Source organism: Pseudophryne corroboree, chromosome 2 (genome assembly GCF_028390025.1).
Source record: "Pseudophryne corroboree isolate aPseCor3 chromosome 2, aPseCor3.hap2, whole genome shotgun sequence".
Lineage (NCBI taxonomy): Eukaryota > Metazoa > Chordata > Amphibia > Anura > Myobatrachidae > Pseudophryne > Pseudophryne corroboree.
In genome coordinates, this window is record NC_086445.1 from 706,119,790 (window position 1) to 706,141,832 (window position 22,043).

Genomic DNA, 22,043 nt, shown 5'->3' on the forward strand with positions numbered 1-22,043 from the left:
TCAAGCTTGAACTGTGATCTGTGCTGCCGCGGCACAGCTCCGTGCAGCCCTTTCATTTTACAAGCAGTGCAGGGGACCAGGAAGCTCCCAAGAGCTTTTGCAGACACTCACTGCACTACTCATCGGCAGGAACTCCGTCTTCCTCGGCTCCAGTCCACAGCTGCCAGTGCCTCCCATCATTACACAGGTCAGATGTGTGTGAGCTGCTGCTGTCCCTGGGGAAGGAGGGAGAGGGGGAGTGTGTGTGTACTATCTGCAGTCCCAGCATATGTGTGTGTGTGTCATTTGCAGTCCCATTGTGTATATGTGTGTGTGTGTGTGTGTGTGTGTGTGGGGGGGGGGGTGAGCATGTGTGTAATGTATTCTGCAGTTTGTGTGTGTGTGTGTGTGGGGGGGGGGACAGTCTGCGGTCCCAGTGTGTGTTTGTAATTTGCAGTCATGGTGTGGTGGGGCAGACTGCAGTCCCAGTGCGTGTGTATGTACAGTCTGCAGTCCCAGTGTGTGTGCGGGGGCATTTTATTTATATATCACACACACACACACCCCCCATCCTACCAAATCCTATGTTTGCCCCTGCAGTGGACGATGAGGGTGCTGCTACAGGAGCTCGGAGTTGTTGCACTGCTGTTCGGGATCTTTCTGTGAGTACCGGGGGTGAGACCCCCTCTCTGTGTATATATAGTGATACTGCTCTGTATGTATCCAGCTGGGGTCCCCTACCCCCATCTTGGCTGTGCATTGGGTTACATGCTTCCCAGGTTGCAGGTGTAGTTTTAGGCTGGCTCAGTTTTTTCATTAACGTTAAAGTAACAGTGATGTAATTAGGTGTAATGGAGCGGATTTTTAATTGGGGGTACTATTGTGTGGCCACGCCCCTTCTTAGTGAGGCCACACCCCCTTCTGCGGCGCGCGCCTACGGCGCGCAGGTGATAAAGGGGATGAGTTCCCCCACCTCTCCAGGACCACTTTAAGCCCTGTATATATATATATATATATATATATATATACATACACACACACACATATATATATATACACACATATATATATATATACATATATACAGTGGCGGAACTAGCGAGCGGTGGGCCCAGGTGCAACAAATTGCTTTGACCCCCCCCCCCCCCTCTCATCACGTCCAAGTCCTTCCCCTCACCCCCAATTATTTAAAAAAAGGGATTGCTGGCCACACAGGTGTATGTATATATGCATATACAATATTCAGCGGCACTCAGGGATGCAAAGTACACTATGACATAACAGGGTAGAGATACACATACAGATGGGATCCGTTCAGGTTTAGGGTGTGGATGTGTCCTAGATTTAGGATGTGGAGAGGGGAGTGATTATTTGGAAGCAATGGGGCACAGTGCTGGAGAGGATCTGGTGAGGGGGACCTGCTCAGGGCCAGGGAAATGGAAACCTAGCAACAGTGCAGCAACTAGACATTTTAGCACTGTGTGTAAGAAACGGCATTGGCACCCCCCCCTTATGTAAAATAGGGGCAGTCGCACGGGGAAAATATAGGGGCGTGGCTTCATGGGGAAGGGATGTGGCCACAAAATAATACCAATTCGTATTACGGTGCACAGTGGTCTCCATTATTCAGATTACGCCACACAGTAGCGCCACTACACCAGTTAGAGCCCCTTTTACACATTACGGCGGACAGATTCCCCTTTTTACACATTACGGCAGAGAGTCCACCTTTTACACATTATGGCAGACAGAGTCCCCTTTTTACACATTATGGCAGACAGAGTACACCTTTTACACATTGCGGGAGACAGCGTCCCCTTTTTACACATTACGGCAGACAGTCCCCTTTTTTCCACATTACGGCAGAGTCCCCTTTTTTCCACATTACGGCAGACAGTGTGCCCTTTTTACACATTATGGCAGACAGAGTCCCCCTTTTTACACATTACGGCAGCCTACTGGCTCAGGCAGTCAGGCTCCTTGGTGCAGGCAGTCAGGCAGATTCCAGGCAGGGGAGAAGGAGGAGGAGGGAGGGGGACTCGGGAGCCACAGCAGCGCAATGTAATTGGTGAGGGAAGCGCATCCCAGCATTCACAGCGGCGGCGGTCAGCCTATATGGAAGGAGCAGGACAGCTGCAGCAACAGCGGTGGCTCCCGAGTCACTCTCCCTCCTCCTCCTCCCCGTGGCTGCGTCCCTGCGCTCTGCTGCTCTCCTCTTCGGCAGCCCTCAGCACACAGTGGCAGGCGGCATGTAATGAGTCAGTTTGACTCATTACATGCCGCTGGCTTTGGGCCCCTTGACAGTAGTGGGCCCCAGTGCAAGGCACCGCTTGCACTGGTGGTAGTTCCGCCACTGTAATATATATATATATATATATATATCATTCATTGTGTATATTTTTCTGTAACTATGTACTATAGTAAATACTGTAAGTAGAGCATATTCACTTGTCATGTCGCACATTTTAACAGTGTTTTAATGTGGAATGAAAAAATAAAATCCAAATGTTACAGGGACACTTCCTTGGTGACATGTTACAGGGACACTTCCTCGGTGACATGTTACAGGGACACTTCCTCGGTGACATGTTACAGGGACACTTCCTCGGTGACATGATACAGGGACACTTCCTCGGTGACATGTCACAGGGACGCTTCCTTGATGACATGTTACAGGGACACTTCCTTGGTGACATGTTACAGGGACGCTTCCTTGGTGACATGTAATATAATATACATTAAAGGCTCACTGCCAATACAAGTAAACTGTCTCTTTAGCAAACCGTATATTACAGTTGTAATACATGATATCACAACTGTTATATTATATCAATGGTATCATCATTAGGATATAAGTATACAAAATATTACTTGAATCTTGAACACAGATATTCCATATATTTTTTTCTTAGATTTAACTGTTTGCTGCATCTTATTATAACCTCCTTTGTCTATACCTAATATGCGCAATTTATTTCTCTGACACATGCAGTACTGTCATTGTTTTATTCCTCTTGTCTTCCAGGTTGTAAATACAGAAGTCCATCAGGCACCTCTTCCTCCTGCCAGTCCAATCCAAAACGATACATTACAGCTGGCAGGATCTTGCCCCTTCCCTGTGATCAGTTAATTAGCTTCCCGTGCTATTATTATGCCGTCATGCAGAATCTACCCACAACTTGGTGTGCAGGCTGTAGAATGGGAAGCTGTAATTAGCCCCAATCTCGTTATAAAATGCTTCATCTAATCAGGCTCCCCAGCTACACAGTGACTGGAGTAAGTGTTCTCAAAATAGGACGAGGGAGTAGGTCCCAGTGAGCACAGCATGCCGGGCCACACGTATCAAATGCTATTCTTTCTTCCGACACGTTGCTTCCCCGCTATAATTAGTATATATAGGAGAGACATTAGTGTGCAGGCAGTCCAGGGGGATAGGAATAGATTAACTATATCCTAGCCAGGTTACATCAAACACATACTGTATAACATGATTTTTTTAAACTGTTCTCAGACGATATCACAAACATCTCACTACGGGGGTAATTCAGAGTTGATCGCAGCGGCAAATTTGTTAGCAGTTGGGCAAAACCGTGTGCACTGCAGGTGTGACAGATATAACATGTGCAGAGAGAGTTAGATATGGGTGGGTTATTTTGATTCTGTGCAGGGTAAATACTGGCTGCTTTATTTTTACACTACAATTTAGATTTCAGTTTGAACACACCCCACCCAAATCTAACTCTCTCTGCACATGTTATATCTGCCCCAGTGGCGGAACTAGCGAGCGGTGGGCCCAGGTGCGACAAAATGCTTTGCCCTTCCCCCCCCCCTCATCCCATCCAAGTCCACCACACATCACCCCTGGAGAGGATCTGGTGAGGGGGACCTGCTCAGGGCCAGAGAAATGGATACCTAGCAACAGTGCCGTAACTAGACATTTTAGCACTGTGTGCAAGGAATGGCATCGGAGTCCCACCCCTGCATGCAAAACAGGGGTAGTGCGCGCCGTTGGCGCCCGCAAAAATACATAGGGGCATGGCTTCATGGGGAAGGGGTGTGGCCACAAAATAATACCAATTCATAAAACGGTGCACAGCAGTCTCCATTATTCAAATTACGCCGCACAGTAGCACCACTACACCAGGTAGAGACCCTTTTACACCTTACGGCGGACAGATTCCCCTTTTTACACATTACGGCAGACAGCGTCCCCTTTTTACACATTACAGCAGACAGCGTCCCCTTTTTACACATTAAGGCAGACAGCGTCCCCCTTTTTACACATAACAGCAGACAGCGTGCCCTTGTTACACACAGCGGCAGACAGCGTCCACTTTTTACACATAACGGCAGACAGCGTCCCCTTTTTACACATAACGGCAGACAGCGTGCCCTCGTTACACATAACGGCAGACAGCGTGCCCTCGTTACACATTACGGCAGGCAGATTCACCCTTTTTACACATTACGGCAGACAGTCCCCCTTTTTGCACATGAAGAAAGAAAGAAAGAAAGAAAGAAAGAAAGAAAGAAAGAAAGAAAGAAAGAAAGAAAGAAAGAAATAATTATACTTACTCTCTCCGCTGGCTCAGGCTCCTCGGTGCAGCTTCTCCAGAGACCCCGGGCAGGAGAGAAGGAGGAGGAGGGAGGTGGAAGAGGGAGCCACAGCAGCGCAGTGTTATTGGTGGAGGCGCTGCTGCTGCTGCCCCAGTCCTTCACCATAGGCTGTTCTCCGTTGCTGTGAATTCTGGGATGCGCTTCACATCGGCGGAAGACAGCCTATAGTGAAGCAGAGGGACAGCAGCAGCGCCTCCACCAGTAACAAAGCGCTGCTGCGGCTCCCTCCTCCACCTCCCTCCTCCTCCTTCCCCCGTGTCCGCTGCGCTCCTCTCCTCTCCGGGCGGCTGTGTGCTACGGGCAGTGGTTGCCCGCAGCACACAGCGGCATGTAATGAGTCAGTTTGACTCATTACATGCTTTGGGCCCCTGGACAGTGGCGGGCCCCAGTGCAACGCACTGGTTGCACTGGCGGTAGTTCCGCCTCTGATCTGCCCCACCTGCAGTGCACATGGTTTTGCCCAACTGCTTACAAATATGCAGCTGCGATCAACTCTGAATTAGTCCCTATGTCATATTGTAAGAATATATAATACAGCATATTGGGCCTAATTCAAGGTTGATTGCAAAACAACATTTTCCTCTAACGAGCAAAACCATGTGTACTGCAGGTGGGGCAGATGTAACATGTGCAGAGAGTTAGATTTGTGTGAGATTTGAGTTGTTTCTGTGCAAGGTAAATACACTGCAATTTAGATTTCAGTTTCAACATACCCACCCAAATCTAACTCTCTCTGCACATGTTATATCTGCCCCACCTGCAGTGCACATGGGCCCTCATTCCGAGTTGTTCGCTCGCAAGCTGCTTTTAGCAGCTTTGCACACGCTAAGCCGCCGCCTACTGGGAGTGAATCTTAGCTTATCAAAATTGCGAACGAAAGATTTGCAATATTGCGAAAAGACTTCTCTGTGCAGTTTCTGAGTAGCTCGAGACTTACTCTTCCAGTGCGATCAGTTCAGTGCTTGTCGTTCCTGGTTTGACGTCACAAACACACCCAGCGTTCGCCCAGACACTCCTCCGTTTCTCCAGCCACTCCCGCGTTTTTCCCAGAAACGGTAGCGTTTTTTCAAACACTCCCATAAAAAGGCCTGTCCGCCCAGAAACACCCACTTCCTGTCAATCACATTACGATCACCAGAACGAAGAAAAAACCTCGTATTGCCGTGAGTAAAATACCTAACTGCATAGCAAATTTACTTGGCGCAGTCGTAGTGCGAACATTGCGCATGCGCAGTTAGCGGAAAATCGCTGCGATGCGAAGAAAATTACCGAGCGAACAACTCGGAATGACCACCATGGTTTTGCCCATTAGAGGAAAATATTGTCTTGCAATCAACCTTGAATTAGGCCCATTGTACAGACTACTCAGTATTCTTTGCCACTGAATACACAACTATAAAGCGTAACAAACATATATGCATGTTCTCTACATTAGCCCCATACCAGCAGCTATATATACGTATTGTACTTTAACCCATAAAGGCTTCAAAAGAAACAGTGCAAAGTACAGGACTACTGTATAACCACTTGTGATTATTAAATAATACCAAAGGAATAAAACAAGAAAGAAACAGAAACAAAACTAAAAAGTTGGATAAAGCCTTTGTTTGATAGCCACGATTTCTGAAAAATGAACCAATAAATGACTACAGAAGAGAACAGGGGCGGATTGGAAACAAAAAGCGGCCCTGGAAAAATTTGTACTAGTGGCCCCACATGGGCAGCACCAGAGGTGTAAGGTCTCGCCATGGGACATGGCAGCAGCATCCTCCCCCCAAGACTTTCCAGATAGTGGGGATGTCCAGCATCAAGGGGGAAGTTAAAAAGAAATAAAATTAAATATTCTGAGCACATTATATGATACACCTTTAGAATTTAGGAAACTATATCATTCTTTAGAAAAATATATTTTCTTGCTTATTACACCAACCGTATCCCAATCACTATTCACCCAATCTTATATGTCAGCCAAGCAGGCAGACAGAGCATACACTAGATCATCTGCAATCACAGGCTAAGTGGCAAAGTCATTTTCATATATGCAAATTATTTTGCATCTTATTCATTATGTTTATAAAAAGGACCACATGTCCTCAAACCAAACAGGCCCCACAGGTGCGCCGGCCCACCGGGAATCTTCCCTGTAAACCCTATGTCCAATCCGCCTCTGGAAGAGAAGCACAGAAAGGGTTACACGGAAATGAAGGACACTGCTGATATCTAAGGTGAAAGGCAAAATGCAGACCAGAAGAGGGTAGCAACATGGAGGTCAACATAAACAAAACAAGTTGTTTTGCTGTGTGAGTTGTACTATGATTGTGTTTTTCTAGGCTTTATTTGCATAAGTACTTAAAGTATGAACATTAAAACACATGTTCTATCTGTTGAAGAAAGGGTACTTTCTCATTGGGGAAAGTTTCTTCAAATGTTATTGTTTGAAACATAATATGTTCGAATTTATTCATACTTACACTATGCTGCTCTTTATAGGCAATTAATCAGCACTACAAAAGCAGATCTCATACTTGCTGGTTAGCAGGAGTAGTGTTCTAAAGATGTAGCACTGTACCAATAAATACACTCAAAGCAATCATACAACACACCAAAGTGCCTTATATTAAATCAAGTATGGAATAATGCAGAGCTAGTACTGATAGTTACAAATAAGAATGCTGATGTAGAAATTTACCAAAACTGTCATTTTTTCAGACACAGCGTGACAAATGACAGTTAGAAGCTGATTGCTTAGTACTTGATCTCTCTCCACTCTACCTCTCTACAGATTGTGATAAATACGCCCATATAATTTATTTGCACTCACCCATAAAATTCGCAAGTCTGGTTTCCAAGCAGAATTGAAACAGTGCTTCCAGCCCCAAGATTGTGGCCAGTGATAGTTATCATGGTCCCACCGGATTCAGGGCCTCGGCTGGGACTAAGGTAGGATACAGTTGGATTCTGTGAATCAAACAAATGAGGTAATTGAGAGAGTGAAGTGCACTTAAATACTGACACATACTGTACAAGAAATTCTTCCTGCACTAGGCTGTCATGCACAGCACTCCCAATCCTAAGGAATGGAGCCAAGAGCTACTGAAAGGTACCATCCATTTCATTGCATTTGATGACATGGAAATGCTTTAACGCTGCTTGCGGCTCTGGCAGAAGATCTACAGTATAAGAAAGTTGAGGCCAAAATCAAACAGAATAAGTAAATACATCCAATAAATAAATGGAATTTGATTAGGTAACAGATCTACAGACAACTTAATAGGTGTAAGCCAAGGACAGAGATACATAACAGGCTGATATGAATGTATTGCTAGATGTACACTGACCAATAGTCAATTGTTCATATCTTGGTAATTATTTTATGCGTAGACGCTGTCTGCTAGCCCACAGCAAAAACCTGCAGTGAGCAGACAATAGTTGGAAAAAAATGATATTATACAGTATGTCTCTGATACAAAACAGAAATGGTAAAAGTAAATGAGGAAATATAAGGGTATTAGAGGCACTATGAAGACATAGCCTCTGGAACATGTTGTGTTGTTTGGTGCTGAGGAGAAAGATAGAGATATACACTCAGGGCTCAGGAAGGTTGTTACTGGGTCCAGATTCCCATAAATCAGAAATAATGAGTGGGATTGTGACTTGCGGGTCCAGATAGGCAGCAGTTGAATCCATTAAGTGGTTGGCAGATACACATTTTCCTGGGAGACTAGGATGTCTATGTGTGCGGCTTATATGTACAGATATGTTGCATAAGGTTACTCTTACAGCTGTAGCATTGGCAAAGATCCAATTTATCAGCTATGCTCTGGGAGTATAGAATGCAGTTGAGCAACCATACTTCCGTGACCTTACCACCTTTAGCAATTGACCTTTATCCAGGCATTATTTTGCAATACACAATGTGCCAGCTGACTTATTGAGATAAAATGTATTTTATTCTTTTAAGGCACATTCAATTGAATCACTTTACAATTATATTGTGGGGAGAAAAGAGCAAGATGAGCGCACAACAGTCAAGGTCATATTATATCTGAAGAAAGTAAGTAAAGACTTCTATGAAGGTATTTTAACCAGAAAATATCATATTGCTAAGTTGATTATTGTGTGGGGCAATTATGGGCAACAGACTGCCCCAAGGCCACATACGGCCTTCCAGGCCTTCATGCTTTGCAGTGATATTTGTTATCGCTAGTAAAACTTATTTGAAAGGTCTGTTTTGTTATTACAGTTACTGTAGGTGCCTCTTTGCTTAAATATATTAAATTAGCTTGTTAATGAGAATAAGAGTAATGTGTTGCCCTTTTGAAGGTTAGAGGGCTGCCCATTGTGACCCCCAATGTGTATCAGGTTGGCTGTCTATGGGGTAGATTTTAGAAAGGTAAAAACCGCAATCAATATATGCTCCAAGTAAGGGTAACTCAGATGAGTAATGTTCCCGCAGATGATCTGATGCTGTGTTTTCAGATACAGAAACAGATCACAGGAGCCTATAGGAGGTGTCTATGTACACAAGACACCTCCTGCTGCATTAGCATATTTTAGCACAGCTGCTGCATAGAAAGACATAGCTGCTGCATACAAAGCCATAGCTGCTGTGCTACTGTGTCCATCTCTGAATCGGGCTCTCTGTGACCATTCATTTAGTCTGCCCTCAGATCCATCCAATTCTGCCAATCACATGCTGAACAAAGTGAACATAGATCAGGTATATTTGTGCTCAAACACAACAAAGAGGTTGCAGAGAAAGACGATAGCTACAGCTAATAGAAAAAAAGAAACAAAACTAAAATATGTAGGAAAATAGCAATATTTTTTTTTTTTTTGCAAAGGTATTTAGTAGCTGACAATTGCAATGATCATTTCATGGGAATACATCAATATGACAAGGCCAGACACCTACAGTGTACAAGTGGAAGTGGTGGCTGAGTGACAAGGTCAATGAGAGAGAGAGGTACAGCGCTCAGAGAGAGCTCCAGGTTATATGGCAATAAAACTTTATTAATTAGCAAGGGAAAGAAAGGCACATTTTATATGAAGTGGTTCCCTTATCTGTCGTCATTATTAGAATGAACTAGTTTTAGGTTCCTCGCTTTGCCTATCTGTCCTTCCTGGGACACTTTTGTTAAATGACATCATAAAGCACAGAGCGACAGTTATGGCTTGTTGCATGATTGAGGGGAGCCTTGTGCAGTAGAGCCGCAGAAAGCTTAGCATTGATTTTTCAGAAGGAATGTGTCATTTTATCATGATCTTGAGCAAACCTATAATTTGCTGCTAGGGAAGACAGAGTGCGGTAGATTAGAGAAGAGAGCTGCTGCTTCCATCATTGCTATTAGTTTTGTGCTAACAAAGTAAATTACAGGCAACAGGAAAGGGCCACTGGGAACAACATAAAATTGACCAATCCGGGGAAAGACACCATTGCTGGATCTTTAAGATGTCTCTGGACAGTTCTCATAATTAGTGTTGCAGACTAGAACTTGAGCTATATCAAAATCAGAGATGCTGTTGCGATGAACATATTACTCTATAGGCCCCTGATTCAGAAATTAATGTTTCACTCCTCTCAGTGCTCATTAATATGAGCCTTTTGGCCTCATGATCTAAAGGATGCATTTGAAGACCAGACATTTTAGTATTTATCACAATATTTCTAATTTCTCAGTAGTAATATAGCAGCGAAACATAAGGAACTGTGGGCTGATTTAGTTTCGTCCCAATATCAAATTATTCAACAGTTATGCACAAATCTGTGAATGTTGTATTTAGTAGTGTGTACTACAGGTTGAGTATCCCATATCCAAATATTCCGAAATACGGAATATTCCGAAATACGGACTTTTTTGAGTGAGAGTGAGATAGTGAAACCTTTGTTTTTTAATGACTCAATGTACACAAACTTTGTTTAATACACAAAGTTATTCAAAATATTGTATTAAATGACCTTCAGGCTGTGTGTATAAGGTGTATATGAAACATAAATGAATTGTGTGAATGTAGACACACTTTGTTTAATGCACAAAGTTATAAAAAATATTGGCTAAAATTACCTTCAGGCTGTGTGTATAAGGTGTATATGTAACATAAATGCATTCTGTGCTTAGATTTAGGTCCCATCACCATGATATCTCATTATGGTATGCAATTATTCCGAAATACGGAAAAATCCCATATCCAAAATACCTCTGGTCCCAAGCATTTTGGATAAGGGAGACTCAACCTGTATACTGTTCTAGCCTGAAGATGGCATTGCTGAATACGTCTGCTGAACTATAGAAATATAGTTTATATAGGCGTTATAAACTATTAGTTTATATGTAAAATAACAAAACAAAAGTTGACTTCATTTAGCATAAGAGATATATTTTAATCAGTCCCTTCGGGATGCCGTCATAATCCCAGCGCACTGGATGCTTGCGGTCAGGTAAACAACCCTGGAATCCTGACACGTCCCTTCTATTTAAAAGCAGTATTGTAATGTTTTTCAAATTCAAAAAGATTTCTTAATATTTCACAGAACAGATTTGCAAATCTCTACATTGGTGTAATGCTCTATCATGGCATATTTATTCTGACAACTATCAGTTTCATAGGGCTGCAGAAGAAGGCTTCATGAGGCTGCCCTACAGGGTTGCAAACAAAAATCCATGAGTCCGACAGTACAGTAAGTACGCCATTCAGCTGCACTTACATAGTCAAGCCTAAATGACATAGTCAAGCCTAAATGAATTGGGGCGTGGGTTACTTACCACAAAGCTGTACTGCTGCAGGGATCTAGCCATGAACTCTGGTTTACACTCTCCAATGCAGAGGAGCACTGGGCCGGAGCTTGACGTAGCGGACGCCGGACCCATTTCACACACAATTCTGAAACAATGCAAAGAGAGTCAATATCTACAGATACTACTTCATCATCTCTAAATCCTCTTCAAGTGGCTTCAAGTGTATCACGGTGACCATTGTCATATTTATATACCCAAGGTGAACAAACGATATACAGGTGGGGAGGCAGTATAATACATGTAGTCAGCTGTAACCATATGGCACACTGCTACATACTATGACACCTATAAGAACATACTGTATGCATTTCAGCAAACTTTCACTATGCCCTCACGTATTTCTCCCATTTTTGCCATGACAAACTGCTATTTCTGGGGTTGTCTGTAATGTCCTCCGCTCATGCATTACTATAATTTGCTTTAGCAATATTTTTAATCATATAATATAAATAGAGAATATTTCTGGCTGTACAGCCTGCTCTATCAGTGTCTTCTGTCACTAAACACTATTGTTTATACTAATTCCTAGAACTACTTTCCATTATCCACTCTCAGCCCGCCTACATCTTTCTAATCTGCACTTATTCTCTGCATACTGCAGCAATTATGCTTTTCATTCTATGGTCCTTTGCCTGCCTTCCTTTCATACACCCACACGGCTTTGCCAGCAACTCTCCTTCTTTATTGGCTTTCTTATAGTTTTACACTGTTTCACTGTCTACCTAACGCATGTCCCACACTGTTCTCCATCACCCTTCCCCACTTCTCTCCAGCTGATCGTCTTTTTTCCTATTCGAACCCTCCAGAGATCTGCATTAAGCTCAGATTGCCAGATGGACACTACTTGATTCGCACCAATAAAAATAACAAAACCTTAACCCTTCTGTCATTTCACACTGCAGTGCATCTGGAAAGCTCCACTGAAAGCGCTGCAAACATAGAGCTTCAGTCTCTAAGGGAAACAGTCCCTGTGCATGGATTTAGAGGTGCTGCGGAACCCAGATGGACAGAGTCAGGCTCTGCCACCCATGACAGATGAAAAATTTGCTGTGTGATCCCCAATTGTGTACTAACACAAAGGGGAAGGGGGGGGGGGGGAGTATTCCAGTATTCCATCATCCTGACGCCTGCACCTGTATGCTGGTCCGACTGTGCCTTTCTATGTGTGAGTGCCATGCGGGGGGGACAGACTTTTCACACTGTGCGGAGAGGACAGGTGCACGAATGAAATATTGAATGTTTTCTAAATGTATCATCAGTAATGGGAATAGGCTAATGCAAATGCCATATCAGAATAACTCATTTATGAAAAATGTTCTCAGTTTTTTTAATCAATGGGTTGAAAAGAATAGCTGATTGTCATACAACAGAGCTGTTATACAAGACTCTGTGATTTCTGTTTTAATTGTTGGCTCCCATTTGATATTATTCTGCTTTGGAGTACATACAGAGAGACCAACTCTCATCTAAGTTCAGCATGCAGTATCTTTACATTGTATCATTCCACAATGCTTTCTAAAATGCTTATATATCTACAGTATAAGACACATTGGGGCAGATGTATTAAGCCTGGAGAAGTGATAGAGCAGTGATAAGTGCAAAGTGATAACGCACCAGCCAATCAGCTCCAATATGTAAATTGACAATTAGGAGCTGATTGGCTGGTGCGTTATCACCTTCCACTTTATCACTGCTTTATCACTTCTCCAGGCTTAATACATCTGCCCCATTATCAGGAATTCAATTGCCAGCAAACCCTATACTCGGCCAAACCTGTACGGCACCCACTGCACTTTACTGCAGCAGGATCTTGCATAAAAGTGTTTGCTACCCCATAGTGTAGCAAGCAGTTCTGTGCGATATGGGGTGTGAATCAGCCAGGCAAAGGGTATGAAATGAGATGCCGTTGCCGGCGTTTAAATGCCACAACAGCCATTCTCACCCTTCACCTGCAATTGAATTTCCCCTATTATCTCATAAAAATGTATAATAAAGCCAAAGTATCTGTTAGAAGGTACATAACAAATGTTATTTAAACTGCGGTGTACAGACAGAGAAATATTACCTAGACAACAGAAATCTGAGGTTGACCATAAAGTACTAAAGTAGACCATTTGCCTGCCTGTCAGTCACATAGCAGCATTATATTTCCATTTTCATGTAACCCATTTCTAGAATGCTACATATCAAATGTAACAAAATCATGTACATCGTGACTTAGCACACAAGCAGTTTGGAGGACCTATTGTGGCACGCATACAGTATGTGCTACTAAGAGGCTTTGCAGTCTCTGCTTTCCGCTCTCTTTTCCCATCTATCGTTATTTTTTTTGTACAATAAATGATTTCTCTCCATCTTTGGCTTATAGTACCTGGCACCATCTGACGGCCAGATCTATGTAATGCTCAGGAAAGACTGCATGCAGACTGAGGGGTCAGTGAAAAGAGCGGGGAAGTAGACCAGTAGAGAAGTTGCCCATAGCGAAAAATCAGTATCTACCTACCATTTTATCGAATGTTCTTGGAAATGCTTCCTCAAACCTGATTGGTTGCTATGGGCAACATCTCCACTGAGCCATTTTTTTACTGCTTTGTAAAAATCTACAGGTAATTTGCAGAAAACCCATGGAAAAAAACAAACCCAGCCACGGATAGACTAGCTTTACCCTTAAAGTAACATTAAATTGTTATCAGTACGTCTGAACTGAGTGGAGCATTCACTGAAAGATCTACAGGGAAACTATGGGGATCCCGGACATTACAGCCTCGGGATTCTTCAAACTGGGGGGAAGGAAAATTGATTTATAAACGGAAAAGCAAGTCAACGTTTTTAAGGCTCTCCTCAATTGAGCACACATGGATGACTCAGTGGATTTTAAGATTTACGATAACATTTTAAAAGTATGAATCTAAAGATGCCTCAGATGTGGTGATTTCAATGTATAATTTGGTATTATTCTAAAAAGTGTCCTGATCATCCAGTCCAATAAAAGGGTTAGCATTAAGGAGCAGGGATATAATAAGACTTAGCATAAGAAGAAGTCTTACTGCTCTGCAATGATGTATTCCTCCTCCACAGGCGTGCACTGCACTCCAGCCACCACTACACTGTGGGCAATCTCAGAAAAGTCCAGGCCTAGGTTCACTCCAAGTATAGTGACTCGAGTGCCTCCTTCAGGGGGTCCAGAAACAGTGACAATCTAGAAGAGAAGCAAAAAGGTAGATGAATATTCTGATGGTCACATCCCTTGCACTAAGTGGTGATTATCACTTACATTGCTGCGGGCATATGTACGTATATACGTACATACATTACATTACTAAATGCTTTTTCTACTTAATCCACGTAATAATTACATTGAGACAGTACAGGTAATTACATTATCAGTGCCACTGACATGTTACATTTTATGGCCTCATTTGTCTACCAAGCCATGACATGAGCAAGCATTCCTAAAAGACTGCAGCTCTCAGTCACACTCAGTGTGAAAGTAAATTATCCAATAAATAACAACTCCATTGCTATAACTAGCAGGCTTATTTTATTCAAGGCATGAATGCATTTCAATGGACTGTAGAAAACTTGAGTGAAACACACCAAGATTGGAAAGATTGAGCCTCTTTCTTACTGCCAATCTATCACAATTATTAGAAGAGTGCTTCAATCACTAGAGCAAGGACACCTCTAGCCCTATCGACTGCAGTGGGTCTCACAGTTGTATCCACAAAGCATGATGAGGTAAACATGAGAGGTAGAGGCTGCGGGAGGGCATATTATGTGCACTATGTGACAGCTCATCTTGGATCTAGAGAACCACTGCCTGCAGCAACTTGTACACCTGGCCTCTGAGAGGAATATTCACCAGATAACAGCCCCTGCTTTCTAAGGGCCTGTTTGCTACACACTAAACTCATGCTGGAGAAAGTATTGGCTGCATCAGACAGTACTGGCTGAATCAGATACAGTGTAGTCTATGCAGTAAATTTCACATATATTTGTTGCTACATAAAACTGTCCAAAGTATAGCAGTAGACAAATACATGGCTAAGGCGCATCTAGTACCTGCCCAGGCATAAACTAACAGCAGCCCATGCAATGCATTATAAGCAAGGCTAGCATGGCAACAATAATACCGTCCACTTTCACATACTATATATATAATGCATAAAGCTCCAGGCACCGAAGTGGTTGATTTTTGTAGGAGCAGAAAAGACCGGGGTTTCTCTGTGACCTACATTCCTTTGGACGCTAATTGAGCAGTTTGGAAGTAACTGTGTCACAGCTCAGCCCCCGGCTGGGACAGAATAAGTTTTATTAATTACAGCTGGAGAGACGCAGGATAAAAACTACATACACCACTAACATATACACACAACCGCACGCACTGAAACTTGGATAAGTTTATTTAAGTAAACACATTAACCAACACAAATAAATGCACCCATTTATATATATATATATATATGACACTGTATGGACAAAATTATTCAGACGCCTGACCATTATACCGACAGGGCCTCTAATGACATGATATTAAAATACATATACTTTAATATGGAGTTTGCCCCCCTTTTGCAGCTATAACAACTTCCACTCTTCTTGGAAGGCTTTCCACAAGATTTTGGAGTGTTTCTGAGGGAATTTGTGCCCATTCATTCTGTAGAGCATTTATGAGGTCCGGCACTGATATTGGATGAGAAGGCCTGACTCGCAGACTTTGTTCCAGTTCATCCTAAAGGTGCTTGATTGGGTTGAGGTCAATGCTCTGTGCGGGCCAGTCATGTTCTTCCACATCGAACTCATCATCAAACCATGTCTTTATAGTGCTTGCTTTGTGCACTGGGGCACAGTCAGGTTGGAATAGAAAATGGCCTTCCCCAAACCTGTTGCCACAAAGTTGGAAGCATAGCATTGTCCAAAGTGGCTTGGTATGCTGAAGCATTAAGATTGCCCTTCACTGGAGATAAGGGGCCTAGCCCAAACTCTGAAAAACAGCCCCATACCATTATCCCTACACCAAACCTCACAGTTGGCACAATGCAGTCAGGCAGGTAATGTTCTTCTGGCATCCACCAAAAACAAGTACTTGCCCATCTGACTGCCAGAGAAGCATCATTCCACAGAACACATCTCCTCTGCTCCACAGTCCAGTGTTGGCGTGTTTAACACAACTCCATCCGACGCTTGGCATTGGACTTGGTGATGTGAGGCTTGTATGCAGTTGCTCAGCCATGTAAACCCATTCCATTAAGCTCCCACCGCACACTTGTTGTGCTTACATTAATGCCAGTGGAAGTTCGGAACTCTTCAGCTATGGAATCACCAGAGTGATGGCGACTTTTATGCACCGTGTTCCTGAGCAGTCTTTGACCCTGCTCTGTGATTTTATGTTGTCTTTCCGCTTCGTTGCTGTTGTTCCTAAACAAGTCCACTGTCTAATAATATCACTTACAGTTGACCATGGAATACCAGCAGGGAACAAATTTCAGAAACCATCTTATTGCAAAGGTGGCATCCTATCACAGTACCACGCTTCAAGTCACTGAGTTCTTCAGGATGACCCATTTTCTATCACAAATGTTTGCAAATGGAGACTGCACGGCTAGGTGCTTGATTTTATATACCTGCAGCAACGTGTCTGATTAAAACACTTGAATTTTATAATTAACAGGTGTGGCCAAATACTTTTGTCCATATACTGTATATATCTGTACAGTTTAGACAGGCAGCACTCCAGTATAAATTACTCACGTGGTCGGTGCCCTCCTAGGTGCTCCAAGCAAGGAACCCAACATACAGCAGATGTAAGGTGGCACTCAGGAAATCACTTCACTCACGGGCAGATAGCATCAATGTTTCGGAATTTATTGTTTATTGTCATCGGGACACGTATCCTACCTGTGAGTGAAGTGATTTCCTGAGTGCTGCCTTCAGTATGATGTGTGTGTGTGTGTGTGTGTGTGTGTGTGTGTGTGTGTGTGTGTGTACACATTGAAGACTGGGTCTTTGAGGCCTAAAGATGTGTACATGAGCACAAAATACGTGTATTCACACATAAATATATACACACTGTTGCACTCCTATATCCACCTCAGCACACGATTGTCATCAAATCAATCATAGCACCTATGGCTGACAAAATCTCAGAAACGCTTGGTGCAAACAGATGATTGATATGCATGTGGATCACAAGGGGTCACCCACGGTTTTGCGCAGCAGAAATTAGAGAAGGAGCCATAAGCTCTCTGTGATGCAGTCTCTCTCTGCAAGAGCCGGAGTCATTCCGCCTAGCAGAGAGCACATTTACAGCCTAATTGTTACAAGAGAGAGGGACCCGATTATTCATTCTGACAGAACAGCCTTCAGCGACTGTGTGCACGGCATGTTATGGTAATAGAATCATGTACATTGCATGTATATCTGTGTATAAATATATAAATATGTGTGTGTGTTTTGTCATATTCATCATCTTTACATATTTATACAGACTCATGACTTCTATTACACATGTATGATACATTACATAAACAGTGTGTGTGAGTGTATGTGTGACTTACATGTATGATAGCGTGTGAGAATGCATGTGTGACTTAATACTTTCATTTCCATGTCGGTGAGATGTACAAGTCTATTGCTTAGTGTGATAAATTGCAAGAGGAGGGAGATTTACTTATGAAAAAATAAAGCAGAAAAAAAGAGACGTGCAGGTGCTTCAGCAGTGAATAGGTTACAAGTAACAAAGGGGCAGTTAGAATGAGTAGAAGCACAATGGATGATCTTAGTGACATCACAGCTAAGTGTGATTAATTGCGTCCATCCCAAAAGCAGCTCTGACACTTAATGTTTCCTGGACAACCACAGCAACTCGATAAAAGTTAAGATTCAGCTGGAAACACTGGGTGGAGAGGGATGCAGATTTCAAATCATCCGTTCTGCTCCACTGGGCACCACAGTTGTCTGGGCATCCCCTAGACTGGAGCATTCAAGTTAGACCAACCCCTCCTTCTCTTCCTCTCCCCAGCAAATCGATTTCTCAATGGGCACATCTGCTCCCCGATGCCTGTCTGAGGGCCTGCATTTCCCTAGCCAGCGTCTGGCTGACCTTTGGCACTGGATGTGACACAGAATAAAGGCTCCAACAGGATATTCTGTAGTTATTAGCACCGCTCACAGACACACAGGGTCTTTGCAACCATGGGAGCCTGACCTAGACAAAGGATTTCAATTCTTGCCATAGTCCTCATGCTCTTTACTGGCTTCCTCTAGAACTAGTATACTCTGTGCAACATGTGAACTTAACCTATGCTCCAGCAGAGAGACTCATGTATAGGAGAAGAGGGGGCAGCAAGGTTGAGCACAAGACACCTTAGTGAATGAGCAAATGAAAGCCTCTCACCTTAAGGCAGCGCAACTATTCCATGACAAAACCAGGCCAGTCTTTGATCAACATGCTTTACACTAGAATATTTCTACTCACTAACTGCATGCTTTACTTTCTCTACAGCAATATTAATCAAGCACTTAAGATAAATGACACATTTTGGTCCATAAACTCCTTTGTCACTGAATGAATTCCAAGTTCTATTCACGCTGTACTCCCCACTGTTCCACTTTATATATATAACGATGCCATCATCAGTAAAAGAGATAAAGTGGAATTAAAGTTAATACCAGACATCATTAGAATTAAAAAGGCTTAAAGAAAATGGAAAGCTATTATTTTTTCACAGGAAGGATATTAACTGAAAAGGTGTTATGCACATGAGAGATGGATGGTATCAAGATAGTGAAAAGAAAAACAGGCAGGAATAAAATGACTCCATTCGACTCCAGAAAATATACATCGTTTTTTTCTTAGCATTGTACATGAGAACTATTTGGACTGAATTAGTCAAAAAAATGTCATGACTGATAGTTGGGTTCAGTATGATTTGCCGATGCACAGAATGCCGGTGGTCAGAATGCCGACGCCAGCATCCAGATAGGTAAAATCCCGACAGGGGGAGGTAAGAGTGTTCCCCCTTCTCCTCTACCCGCCTTACCCAGCCTTCCCGCAGCCTAACCTTACCCCCTTAGTGCCTAACCCCCACGCCCTTCCCGCAGCCTAACCCTAACCCATATCTCCCAACTATCCCGATTTTCGCGGGACTGTCCCGCTGTCCCACCCGTGGGCCGCAGTGTCCCGCGGTGGGGGGGGCAGTTGGGAGGCTCTGTCTCTCGCTGCCCTGCTTAGCAGAGCAGCGGTGAATAGACGCTGCGCGCATGCGCACAGCGTCTATTCACTGGAGTCAGAGGGGGCATGCCAGCGGCTCACAGAGCGCTGGGCATGCCCCCTCGGTGACGAAAACAGGGGCATGGCTCGCAATCGCGGGTCCTCCCACGAAGCCACGCCCCTTTTCGGGAGCGCGCGCGGCGTCACCGCACGTGTGTCCCTCTTTATGAAAATCAAAAGTTGAGAGTATGCCTAACCTCATCACCAGGCAGCCTAACCCTAACCAGGTGGCGTCTAAGCCTAACCCCCCCCCCCCCCTCCCTACCCACTCAATCCGCCTGCTATACTTATGTCCGGGATGCCGGCCGTCAGGATTCCAGTGTCGGTCACCTTACCCTGTCTGGAATCCGGTGTCGGCATTCTGTTGGTTGTTGGGATTCCGACTGCCGTGATCCCGACAGACGGCATGTTGACCGCATCCCTGATAGTTTATTTGGGTAAAATACAGTCATAAAAAGTTGCGAACTTATTAAGCTTAAGATTCAAGATGAAGATAAAGAGCAATTTGCACCTTGGCAAAACCACATGGTATTACAGGTGGGGCAGATTTTAATAGTTCAGATTTTAATAATAAGTATTAACAGTTCAATGTAAAAACAATAGTTCTTGACTACATGCAAAAGCAGTCTGTATTTTCTATGCATGCAATAAATAAATAAACAAATAAATAAATGTATTGCACTCCATCCATGACACTGTGGTTTGTTCCAAGAGCAAATTGCTCCTTGTTTGCTCCCTTTTTAGGTATTCCTACCTCTGAATCAGGCAAGTGACTACCATGCTTAATTTATAGTGGTGACAGATGAAGTGTTAAAAAAAACTTCTAGCCCCACAATGGGGGTAATGCAATAGCATTCAAGTTCGCAAAAGTGCACATTTTTCAGTGGCTACATCGGTTGGTTTCCATTAAAAAAATGGACGTCTTAAATCCTGCTGAAAAATAAAAGAAATATACAAACCCTATAACATTTCCCTTATGTATTATTATTGCTAAATTGTTGTTTTAACATACATATCTGAGTCAGAGACAGAATGGATCTTGCTAGTATCAGCTATATACTGTATGTGTTACTGACAAAATCTGGACTAAACAGTGAAAGTCACACAAGAGGACCCTAGAGCCCTAGGGTTATTTAAATGAGAAAGGTTATTGATTGACATTTCAGGAGAATGTCTGCCCCCCTCATCCTGACCTAAGTGTCCCTAGCCCTCCCTGCCATGGAAAGAAAATGTTCTTCCTGAGAGTATCGATTCCCTGCATGCGCTTCACTCACACTTTTATTTAATTAACGGCTGTGAGCCTGTGGATATACTGTGTGTGAGACTGACGTTAAACAGCTAGTAGATAGACAGACAGGAGCACAGGACAGGAAGAGAGGTATTTAGGAAGATAATCATGAAAAGACAGATGGGAAAGATTAAGGAAATAGAGATGATTATAAGGTCAAGGTTCCACAGTGTGATTCACAACTGTGTACACAGCCCCCACTTCATATGTTTCCTCTGCCCATTAAACATACTCTAGCTGGACCAAACCCCCACATACCTCAGTGATTCGTGGGTTGGTGCACTTGACATTCCTGCTGGACCAGTCCAGCCACTGGTTGTGAGAGGAGGCACAGTGATGGTGCAAAGTACAGTGGCCTTCCCCACTGCACCAGCCACACTCAAACTTCTGATCAGCTTTCAGACACAGACCGCAGCTTTCTCTTTGAGCAGCACACTTGTACAGGTGAACTATGGGAAAATCAAACGGACAACATTAGGTACAACAACATTAACCTAGTGTAACTAACGTTTCAAAGCTGTCAACAAGCAAATAACACATCAGCAACTTAATAGAAAATTATATTTATTTTAGGCTCTAGAACTGAATTGTAATGCAGTAGACAAATTGTATATATAAATGAAATAAAATATTTTCTGCTTCACGTATATTAAGATATGATTTATAAGTTAACTTTTTTGTTATCTTTAATCGGTATGTTGAAAACTGTGTTCCTCGTATTGTGAAATGTTTCCACGAATAAATGGTATTTTATCTAAAGAATTTCTGGAACGCAATTTTTTGTAGGGCACAAATCTTTAAAAAATTGTTTTTTCTATTTAATTATAAATATAGGCTCCACCCATAATGATGTCACATATTTCAAAAGTTTAATACTAGCCTGGCACCCGATAAGGAATAGGCCCCAAAGTAACTGCCTGTCCATTTTTTCAGCATTTACCGTTATATGCAAATTTGTTAATCCATTTTATTTTCCATGTCTTTTACACACATAGGGCTGTATTCAATACGTGTTGGATTCTTTCCGTCAGTATTCAATGCCGGGCCAAACCCGACAGGTCTGGCCCGGTCCCGACAATGGCAATCCGAC

At 43.1% G+C, this 22,043-nt stretch overlaps 1 protein-coding gene across 1 annotated transcript in view; it reads right to left on the reverse strand.

Moving 5' to 3' along the window:
* The window catches only part of PLXNA2 (plexin A2), a 398,232-nt gene that overhangs the window by 63,955 nt on the left and 312,234 nt on the right, over window positions 1-22,043 (reverse strand). The window contains exons 12-15 of the mRNA XM_063955325.1: window positions 21,212-21,402; window positions 14,441-14,592; window positions 11,361-11,478; window positions 7,418-7,554 (exon numbers count right to left, since the gene is read on the reverse strand). Coding sequence (XP_063811395.1) covers window positions 7,418-7,554; window positions 11,361-11,478; window positions 14,441-14,592; window positions 21,212-21,402 — 598 coding nt within the window. The remainder of the gene's footprint in view (window positions 1-7,417; window positions 7,555-11,360; window positions 11,479-14,440; window positions 14,593-21,211; window positions 21,403-22,043) is intronic.